We start from the raw sequence: 11,667 nt of genomic DNA on the forward strand, positions 1-11,667 counted from the left end.
GCTCAAAGGACAGGACATGACCGAGGAATGCAGTGAAAAATAACTTGACAGGTGTGAAAAACGTGCTCCCGAGAAATGACTGACTAGAAAGGTACGTCATTGTGGTGCATCACTGAGGTTTCTGTGGGGTTGAAATTTACCTAGTTTTGATCGTCTCACTCAAATATTTACCAGGGCAGAGCAAACATGAATAAGAATAGCACTCTATTACCCCTTTAACACAAGATAGTACTAATTAATCGTCCTGAACAACTTTTGTTCTTCAGCACTATTCAAATGTTGTTTTTCTTCTTCTTCTTTTTTATATTTAGTCAAGTTTTGACTAAATATTTTAACGTAGAGGGGGGAATCGAGACAAGGGTCGTGGTGTATGTGTGTGTGTGTGTGTGTGTCTGTGTGTGTGTGTAGAGCGATTCAGACCAAACTACTGGACCGATCTTTATGAAATTTGACATGAGAGTTCCTGGGTATGAAATCCCCGAACGTTTTTTTCATTTTTTTGATAAATGTCTTTGATGACGTCATATCCGGCTTTTCGTGAAAGTTGAGGCGGCACTGTCACGCCCTCATTTTTCAACCAAATTGGTTGAAATTTTGGTCAAGTAATCTTCGACGAAGCCCGGGGTTCGGTATTGCATTTCAGCTTGGTGGCTTAAAAATTAATTAATGACTTTGGTCATTAAAAATCGGAAAATTGTAAAAAAAAATAACAATTTATAAAACGATCCAAATTTACGTTTATCTTATTCTCCATCATTTGCTGATTCCAAAAACATATAAATATGTTATATTCGGATTAAAAACAAGCTCTGAAAATTAAATATATAAAAATTATTATCAAAATTAAATTGTCCAAATCAATTTAAAAACACTTTCATCTTATTCCTTGTCGGTTCCTGATTCCAAAAACATATAGATATGATATGTATGGATTAAAAACACGCTCAGAAAGTTAAAACAAAGAGAGGTACAGAAAAGCGTGCTATCCTTCTTAGCGCAACTACTACCCCGCTCTTCTTGTCAATTTCACTGCCTTTGCCGTGAGCGGTGGACTGACGATGCTACGAGTATACGGTCTTGCTGAAAAATGGCAGCTACTTGACTAAATATTGTATTTTCGCCTTACGCGACTTGTTTAATGATAAAAAAAACGTCCATCGCTGGCCCCTCAGCCGGACTATACCACAGATTTTAGAGTACACAGCTCTGTGCACTCTACAGTCTCTGACTATGCTTAAATACAAGTACAAAGAAACCCAGCGTTTAAAACCCCGAGTTTTTAGAAAATCAGGTCTCAAAATTGAGTTAATAATTTATATACAGGCAATCTAAACAGAAAATCTGTAAAACAAGTGTTTTGAATTGGGGTAGGTCTTCATACGAGGAGTTTTACGAGAGGGTTACAGTGTATGCAGAGGTATGTGTGTTTTTTACATTTAGTCAAGTTATGACTAAATGTTTTAACATCGAGGGGGGAATCGAGACGAGGGTCGTGGTGTATGTGTATGTGTGTGTGTGTGTGTGTGTGTGTGCGTGCGTGTAGAGCGATTCAGACCAAACTACTGGACCGATCTTTATGAAATTTGACATGAAAGTTCCTGGGTATGATATCCCCATACGTTTTTTTCATTTTTTTGATAAATGTCTTTGATGACGTCATATCCGGCTTTTCGTGAAAGTTGAGGCGGCACTGTCACGCCCTCATTTTTCAACCAAATTGGTTGAAATTTTGGTCAAGTATTGTTCGACGAAGCCCGGACTTCGGTATTGCATTTCAGCGTGGTGGCTTAAAAATTAATTAATGACTTTGGTCATTAAAAATCTGAAAATTGTAAAAAAATATTTCTTTTATAAAACGATCCAAATTTACGTTCATCTTATTCTCCATCATTTGCTGATTCCAAAAACATATAAATATGTTATATTTGGATTAAAAACAAGCTCTGAAAATTAAATATATAAAAATTATTATCAAATTTAAATTGTCGAAATCAATTTAAAAACACTTTCATCTTATTCCTTGTCGGTTCCTGATTCCAAAAACATATAGATATGATATGTTTGGATTAAAAACACGCTCAGAAAGTTAAAACGAAGAGAGGTACAGAAAAGCGTGCTATCGTTCTCAGCGCAACTACTACCCCGCTCTTCTTGTCAATTTCACTGCCTTTGCCGTGAGCGGTGGACTGACGATGTTACGAGTATACGGTCTTGCTGTGTTTAATTGCGTTTAGTTTCATTCTGTGAGTTCGACAGCTACTTGACTAAATGTTGTATTTTCGCCTTACGCGACTTGTTTTCTTCTCACTTTTCTTTCCGAAGTCTCGTCGATTTCTTGTCGATATCGGCGTGCGATCGTTCTTGCAAGAATGTAAGGTGTGCCGCTGACTTTTTGACACAAGATCAATACTTTTGTCAAGTGTATTGCGTTTCGGTCTGTGCTCAGTTGTATGACCGTGTACGTGGATGCGTGCGTGCATGCGTGTGTGTCTGTTTGTCTTTCTGGCTGCGAATGTGTGTGTGGGTGGGTGTGCGTGCGTGCGCCAGTGCGTGCGGCGTGTGACTGTGTGTATGTGTGACGGTGTGTGTGTGTGTGTATGTATTAGCTTATGTGTGGATGCGTGCGTGCAGTGTATGCAGAGGTATGTGGGTTTTGTTTTTTCACTTTTCTTTCCAAAGTCTGGTCTGTCTGTTTGTCTGTCTGTCTGTCTCTGTCAATTGATTCTGTTCTCTGCTGTTTTTATATTTAGTCAAGTTTTGACTAAATATTTTAACATCGAGGGGGAATCGAAACGAGGGTCGTGGTGTATGTGCGTGTGTGCGTGTGTGTGTGTGTCTGTGTGTGTGTCTGTGTGTGTGTGTGTGTGTGTAGAGCGATTCAGACTAAACTACTGGACCGATCTTTATGAAATTTGACATGAGAGTTCCTGGGTATGAAATCCCCGAACGTTTTTTTCATTTTTTTGATAAATGTCTTTGATGACGTCATATCCGGCTTTTCGTGAAAGTTGAGGCGGCACTGTCACGCCCTCATTTTTCAACCAAATTGGTTGAAATTTTGGTCAAGTACTCTTCGACGAAGCCCGGGGTTCGGTATTGCATTTCAGCTTGGTGGCTTAAAAATTAATTAATGACTTTGGTCATTAAAAATCGGAAAATTGTAAAAAAAAATAAAAATTTATAAAACGATCCAAATTTACGTTTACCGTATTCTCCACCATTTGCTGATTCCAAAAACATATAAATATGTTATATTCGGATTAAAAACAAGCTCTGAAAATTAAATATATAAAAATTATTATCAAATTTTTTTTTTCGAAATCAATTTAAAAACACTTTCATCTTATTCCTTGTCGGTTCCTGATTCCAAAAATATATAGATATGATATGTTTGGATTAAAAACACGCTCAGAAAGTTAAAACGAAGAGAGGTACAGAAAAGCGTGCTATGCAGCATAGCGTAACCACTACCCCGCTCTTCTTGTCAATTTCACTGCCAATGCCGTGAGCGGTGGACCACGAGTATACGGTCTTGCTGCGTTGCATTGCGTTCAGTTTCATTCTGTGAGTTCGACAGCTACTTGACTAAATATTGTATTTTCGCCTTACGCGACTTGTTTCTTTCTTTTTTTCGTTCTGTCATTTATTTGTTTCTTTATTTATTCATTTTCCGCACATAGCTTCATAAGCACGACCTAGCAACAAAACATCTATCAAGTCAATAATATTTCTTCAAGAACGAAAAAAAGAAAGAAGAAGAGCTCTGTGTCATTGCAATTAGTCAGCCAAGTCTACATGCCGTATATAGTCAAATTGAAATTTTTCAGGTTTATCCACTGCCGGCCTGTCTGAACGGTGGTAAATCTCCCAATGGCGTCGCTTGTGATTGTCCGAACGGTGCTATTGGTGACCGCTGTGAGCGCTTCGTCTCAGGTTGTTCTTCTTTTTTTGTTGGCATTTTAACCTCTTTTGGGGGTTGAGGGGGATGATGTGTGTGGGTGGGTGTGGGTGGAGTTCATGCAGGTTTTTTATTAATTTATGGTAGGCTATTTATGTATTTTATGGGAGCGAGGCTTGGGCCGAAAGTTATTTTTTCGTAATAATATGCTGAGCTGTTTAATGCAACAATGAGTGACTGCGACATTATTCACTGGTTTCCTTGTGTTTTAGCTAACCACGCTGGGCTTCGCGTGATGAGTAGCCTATCTAAATGCTCCTCGTATCAAAACGCAGAGTGCTTTAAAAAGGTTCTTGTGGCAGTTATCCGGCGTCAGTGAAGGGGGGTTGAGGGGGGAATTGCCCCGGCAAGCAATCGTCCTACAAGGGCAGGGGCAGTTGTCCGGGGGGCAATTGTCCAGGGGGCGTGCCTCTGTGTGCGCGCTTGGGTGTGTATGTGTGTGTATATGTGTGTGTATGTGTGTGTGTGTGTGTGTGTCTGTGTCTGTGTGTGTTTCTGCTTCGTGTTTGGTCTGAGTTTTATTTAGGACTCGTGTATCTGGTTGACATGTATTTCTATTTTGCAGACTGCGAGGACTGGCAGAGTATAAATCCAACCGAATCGGGCCACAAAGTAAAATGGATCAAACCCCCTGCATCACCAACACCTTTCCAGGTACTTTTCCATTCACCAGGGGCGGACCCAGTGGGGTTTCCGGGGTTTCCGGAAACCCCACCCCCCTAGCCTAAAAAAAAAAAGAAAAAAAGTATAGACAAATAAATACATTTGAAAATATAGAAAAACTGAAGGCTCAGAGTGCACCAGATTGCTCCATTTTCCTTGATTGTTATCGAATTTTTTCGGGGGCATGCCCCCGGACCCCCCTGGGAGCTGGCCTTTGTCTTCTAATGACGGGTTTGGAAGGTAGTTGGGTCATTTGCTGGCTCAGGTTGCGCCAGATCGGTCACTGAATTTTCCTTTTTTTATTAATCCAAATTTGTCTCCTTAAATTTACTTTTTTGAAGGTGTATAAGGGGAAGGTTTCTTGGCTCAGATTGCGCCAGATTGCTCCATTTTCGCGCCCTCAACTAAACGCTTCGCGTCGTCGAATTGGAAACCCCCCCTTAACAAGAGGCGAAGCCATCAAGGCTCACGTAAGGAATCGACAAACAGTAACACAAACTCAATCACACACACACACACACACACACACACACACACACACACACACACACACACACACACACACACACACACACACACACACAGAAAGAGCATAGGTGAAACTGTGCAAGAAAGCGAGACACTAGATCTAGATCTGTCTGTCTGCATGTAGCCTACTTACAAGGACACGACTGCCAACTAGTCTCGGCGTGCTCAAAATAATAATGACCGAGACTGTCAATACTTCCTTCGCGTGACGTCTAACCCTCTTACGTCATAATGTGACGTCAATGTAATGTGACGTCTTCAAATGTTAGAGTTTCTACCACAGACATACACACGCACAGACGCACGCACGCACGCACGCACGCACAGACAGACAAAGTTACGATCGCATAGGCTACACTTACGTGAGCCAAAAATGATGTGATCCGCCCCTGTTCACCATACTTTACCATTCACCATACTTTTCAACTCACCGTTTATTTTGTTTGGAAGTGTACGATACCATTAACAGGTGGTGAGATAAAGGGAGTGTGGTGGGGTCTTTGTCAGTATGTGACAAAGTTCAGTGATGGTCTTATCCCGTGTAAAAGTTGCAGATCTGAGACGGTGAGCTGATCTGGTTACGCTAGCAGGGGTGTGCCTTTAAAGGTGGACACTCTTAAAAAAAGGTCCGGTGGTGAACAATGGGCAGTACACGATGGCAGTACGAGTGAAGGGTAATGGTCACGTGCTATATATAGATGTCAGTTTGGCATTACAGCTAATCTTTTGGTCATGATTTTGTGAAAAGACAGGCGATGTGGCACAATGTTCTGAGCTGTATTAAAGCCAGTATGACATTGCGACTAATCGTTTGGTCATTATTATGGAACAAGATAGGCAGAAGGTATAGGCGGCACTGTGGCACATTGTCCTGTTGCATATAGATGCCAGAATAGCGGCTGTACGACTAATGTAGTTGTCATGATTACGGGGAACAAGACAGGCGCTGTGTCTCAAGGTCTTGTGGTGGTCACTGAGAAGCCAGCAGTATCATCATCAACACCTAATGTCATGGGTATGGTTATGGGACAAGATATGGGCACTCAGACTCAACAGCTTGCAGTTTATAGAGCTGATTAATATCCCATGAGCTGCTTCTTGTCTCTGTATTATAATGTGGAAAATATGTATTGTATTTGCACATTAATTAAATGCATCAAAACTAGGTAATTAGGTCTCTGCATGGTTTTTATATTTAGTCAAGTTTTGACTAAATATTTTAACATCGAGGGGGAATCGAAACGAGGGTCGTGGTGTATGTGCGTGTGTGTGTGTGTGTGTGTGTCTGTGTGTGTGTGTGTGTGTGTAGAGCGATTCAGACTAAACTACTGGACCGATCTTTATGAAATTTGACATGAGAGTTCCTGGGTATGAAATCCCCGAACGTTTTTTTCATTTTTTTGATAAATGTCTTTGATGACGTCATATCCGGCTTTTCGTGAAAGTTGAGGCGGCACTGTCACGCCCTCATTTTTCAACCAAATTGGTTGAAATTTTGGTCAAGTAATCTTCAACGAAGCCCGGACTTCGGTATTGCATTTCAGCTTGGTGGCTTAAAAATTAATTAATGACTTTGGTCATTAAAAATCTGAAAATTGTAAAAAAAAAAAAAAAATTTATAAAACGATCCAAATGTACGTTTATCTTATTCTCCATCATTTGCTGATTCCAAAAACATATAAATATGTTATATTCGGATTAAAAACAAGCTCTGAAAATTAAATATATAAAAATTATTATCAAAATTAAATTGTCCAAATCAATATAAAAACACGTTCATCTTATTCCGTGTCGGTTCCTGATTCCCAAAACATATAGATATGATATGTTTGGATTAAAAACACGCTCAGAAAGTTAAAACAAAGAGAGGTACAGAAAAGCGTGCTATCCTTCTTAGCGCAACTACTACCCCGCTCTTCTTGTCAATTTCACTGCCTTTGCCATGAGCGGTGGACTGACGATGCTACGAGTATACGGTCTTGCTGAAAAATGGCATTGCGTTCAGTTTCATTCTGTGAGTTCGACAGCTACTTGACTAAATATTGTATTTTCGCCTTACGCGACTTGTTTTTTCTAGACTGGGGAAAGTCTTTTACTGTGTGCATGTTAACTGTGTCCTGTTGAAATTTAATATACATGTACATATACATCATTGTTTGATAATAAATTTTACCTGGAAATTCAAGTTCAGTAGTTCACTGCAGAAAACACTCGTGTAGGATTAAATCCATGTCTTGACAGTTTATAAGAATATGAATCAATCAATATGAGGCTTATATCGCGCGTATTCCGTGGGTACAGTTCTAAGCGCAGGGATTTTTTTAACATTTTTTTTAATGCAATTTATATCGCGCACATATTCAAGGCGCAGGGATTTATTTATGCCGTGTGAGATGGAATTTTTGTACACAATACATCACGCATTCACAGCGGCCAGCAGATCGCAGCCATTTCGGTGCATATCCTACTTTTCACGGCCTATTATTCCAAGTCACACGGGTATTTTGGTGGACATTTTTATCTATGCCTATACAATTTTGCCAGGAAAGACCCTTTTGTCAATCGTGGGATCTTTAACGTGCACACCCCAATGTAGTGTACACGAAGGGAGCTCGGTTTTTCGTCTCATCCGAAAGACTAACCGTCTTTAGCCTACATATTATTATGTAACCAACTGCCGCGACATGGATAATTATATATATAATGCCTACGAGGCCATCAGTGTGTAGACTGATGTAGCCCACACTAATATGGCATCGCTGAGATCATGGTTTTAACGGGTCGACCACGTGTTTCCTGTTTGTACAAGGTAAGCGGCAGGGCGCAACTCTTCCACAACGCTTGTAATTCTACAATACAATACAATACAATACAATAACTTTATTAATCTCTAAAAGAGAAATTGCATTGCTGAGCGTTTGTGTCCGTAATAATAACATACATAAAACATTCAAAATAAACATTTGTTCTTTGTCCTGAGAAAATATAGCACATTATTTCCGGAACTCTGTCACAAGGTCCTGTCAGTGCCAGCATGATGATATGTAATCTGTTACGGACTTCAGGTGTACTGCAGAATGGATAGCGACGGCACCCGTCTCTATGTGATGACAAGGACCACCGACACCACAACCTTCAACCGTGACTGGGCAGCCTACCGCGACGGCTTCGGCGACCTTGACGGCGACAACTGGCTTGGACTGGAGAAACTGCACGTGCTGACTGCTGGTGATCAACGTTACCGCTTGAGAGTGAAGGTCGACGTGCTGAATGACGACAACTACGAAACATACGGGGAATTTCGAGTCGGTGATGAGGTGAGGTGACACAGACTCATAAGTATGTCTAGTGGTGAGGTGATAGGGTTGAGGTTTTGTTAGGGTGTTGTGTGTACGTAAATGAGCGTGTGTGTGTGTGTGTGACTGAGTCGGTGTGTGTGTACGGCGGTGTGTGTCAGTGCGTGCGCATGCGTATGCGTGCATGCCACAAGTCAGTGTGTGTGTGTGTGTGCATATGGTGTGCGCTTGCGCATGTAGAATCTGCCTGCGCCTATACCGTGACAGGTCAGAGCATTTAAGAGAAAAATGTTAGCACCGACATTCTCGGAAGAAGAAAAAAAAAACTTTGTTCATCGCATGTCCTTGTCTTCCCCTCCCCAAATCAGTCCGAGAACTACAAGCTGTCTGTGAACCTCAACCAGAGTGACCCGTGCTTCGCCATCCGTAACGGTCTCCCCTTCACCACCACCGACCGGGACAACGACGAGGTGGCGGGCATCAATTGTGCACGCCGCTTTGGGGGAGGCTGGTGGTTTTTCACCAACAACACGTGCTCCTTGTACTGCAACCCGACTGGAGAGCTGGTGTTCAACACTGCGGGTGGCAACTACACTGGCGATCGCACACACGCTTTCTGGCAACACTGGGCACCTGTTGCCATCAGCATGTACTTGATGCACCCTGAGGTGTGATACGGCATCGCGGCATTGTGTACTGATGAAAGGGGCGTACAGTGGAACCCCCCTTTTAAGACCCCTCAATTTAAGACTCCCTCCCTTTTAAGACCTTGTTTTCTCAGACTTTCTGTTCATAACCTCTGTAATGTTACCCCCATTTTAAGACTCCCTCCTTTTTAAGACCTGATTTTCTCAGATTTCTGGAGGTCTTAAAAGGGGGGTTCCACTGTACTTGATGCACCCTGGGGATTGAAAGGAAAGGCAACAATCACCGCCTGTGCTGTTGACATGGTTGCATGTTAGCATGTTCCTTATGCACCCATGACTTTAAGTTTAGATAGGCGGAAAGGCAACAAGTGCTTGGAGCTATTTGTAGGACTTGCACTATGCAAAAGCTGTTATGTTATTATCTGTATTGTTATTAGATTTTGTGCTGACACGAGCGCATGTCCGTTGCCACCAGCATGCATTTCATGTCACAATGATCGATTTAAAATAACATGATTGCTTGCCATAGTGAGTTTGCTCATGCCTGAATTTTTGTCTAGCTTCCTGTAACTCAGTTGCAGCACTCAAGAAAGTATACATACATGCATGCACCCTGTTTGCTTGCATACAGTCGAGTATTGTCTCTGCCGCCAACATTCTACAATACAATGGCAAACTAACCTTTTCTGCTTGCATGCTCACATTTTCATGTAACTTTAAAAAAAAAAATTTTTTATTGCAGGTGCACGAGCACTATGATTTGACACTTTTTTGCCATTGGTATATGTGCCTGCACTTAATTTTAAGATTCCCTTTCATCTAACGTGGTTTGGTGTTCTCACAAGTGAAAGTGTATGGGTCTGATGTTTTGTGAGTAATTTATAATTCACTGGCACACTGATATCAACCCGATTCCTTCTTAAGCGTATAACCAGAAGCCGTTGGCTATTAATTTTTAAGTGTTGGTCACCAAGTATGTAGCAATGATCGTGATGTTCATAAATGTTGAGCCTCGTGTATGCATGAGTCTGCATTTTTAACATGTTTTTGAATTTCTTTGAACGGCAGAAAGTGGTTCAACCACAGGCCACTTTTTATATTTAGTCAAGTTTTGACTAAATATTTTAACATCGAGGGGGAATTCCAAAAACATATAAATATGTTATATTCGGATTAAAAACAAGCTCTGAAAATTAAATATATAAAAATTATTATCAAATTTTTTTTTTCGAAATCAATTTAAAAACACTTTCATCTTATTCCTTGTCGGTTCCTGATTCCAAAAATATATAGATATGATATGTTTGGATTAAAAACACGCTCAGAAAGTTAAAACAAAGAGAGGTACAGAAAAGCGTGCTATCCTTCTCAGCGCAACGAATACCCCGCTCTTCTTGTCAATTCCACGTGCACTGCCTTTGCCACGGGCGGTGGAGTGACGATGCTACGAGTATACGGTCTTGCTGCGTTGCGTTGCGTTCAGTTTCATTCTGTGAGTTCGACAGCTACTTGACTAAATATTGTATTTTCGCCTTACGCGACTTGTTTTTTCTTCAGTGTGTCCTAGATGTTAGAGTCTAAGAGAAACGTTGAACAGCAGGTGTCCTTCATTGTTAGTTGTCCTCTAATGTGAGGGACACCCAATTGCAACAGCTCTTGCGTCACTCCAAGCTGCCTCGGGAAGCAGTTTTCAGACATTTAAAACAGTGTTCCACATTACGTAAAATCAGAGGTATAATACCTCCTGATGCCAAAAATCATGTAAAACTAGTTGAATAAAAAGGAAAACAAATGTTTAAAAAAAATATATCAACGAGATAAAAGGATATAGGCTAGTACCTCATGATGCCAAAAATCATGTAAAACTAATGGAGTAAAAAGGAATAAAACAAACACCTTTTTATCCAGAAAGTATGAACACTGAGTATGTTTGCCTGTTATTGATTCCAGTCTCACTGGAAGGTCACTGTAAACCAAAATAATGCAAGTACAAACACTATATGTCCTTTCAGAAGCAATGAATAACTCAAAAAAACAAATGAACCAAGTCTTTTTTTCCTATAATACACGGCAGATTAGTTATTTGACTATACTGATAATTTAAAAAGTTATCAATATGAGGCTTATATCGCGCGTATTCCGTGGGTACAGTTCTAAGCGCAGGGATTTATTTATTTATTTTTATCTTTATTTTATGCAATTTATATTGCGCACATATTCAAGGCGCAGGGATTTATTTATGCCGTGTGAGATGGAATTTTTTTTACACAATACATCACGCAATACATCACGCATTCACATCGGCCAGCAGATCGCAGCCATTTTGGCCCATATCCTACTTTTCACAGCCTATTATTCCAAGTCACACGGGTATTTTGGTGGCCATGTCTATACAATTTTGCCAGGAAAGACCCTTTTGTCAATCGTGGGATCTTTAACGTAGATCCCAATGTAGTGTACACGAAGGGACCTCGGTTTTTCGTCTCATCCGAAAGACTAGCACTTGAACCCACCACCTAGGTTAGGAAAGGGGGGAGAAAATTGCTAACGCCCTGACCCAGGGTCGAACTCGCAA

At 40.8% G+C, this 11,667-nt stretch overlaps 1 protein-coding gene across 2 annotated transcripts; it reads left to right on the forward strand.

The window, feature by feature from the left end:
* The first annotated feature begins 2,738 nt into the window (after positions 1-2,738).
* LOC138958847 (angiopoietin-related protein 4-like) lies at positions 2,739-10,193 on the forward strand. Of its 2 annotated transcripts, XM_070330149.1 has the most exons (4): positions 2,739-3,933; positions 4,524-4,612; positions 8,215-8,466; positions 8,814-10,193. In XM_070330149.1, the coding sequence occupies exons 3-4, from the start codon at positions 8,227-8,229 to the stop codon at positions 9,117-9,119; spliced, it is 546 nt and encodes a 181-aa protein (XP_070186250.1). In that variant the 5' UTR covers positions 2,739-3,933; positions 4,524-4,612; positions 8,215-8,226; the 3' UTR covers positions 9,120-10,193. The 2 variants fall into 2 exon arrangements, with proteins under 2 accessions (XP_070186250.1, XP_070186249.1); XM_070330148.1 differs by lacking the exons at positions 2,739-3,933; positions 4,524-4,612 and adding an exon at positions 7,884-7,958.
* Positions 10,194-11,667: the final 1,474 nt, after the last annotated feature.

This window comes from Littorina saxatilis, linkage group LG2, assembly GCF_037325665.1.
Source record: "Littorina saxatilis isolate snail1 linkage group LG2, US_GU_Lsax_2.0, whole genome shotgun sequence".
Classification (NCBI taxonomy): Eukaryota; Metazoa; Mollusca; class Gastropoda; order Littorinimorpha; family Littorinidae; genus Littorina; species Littorina saxatilis.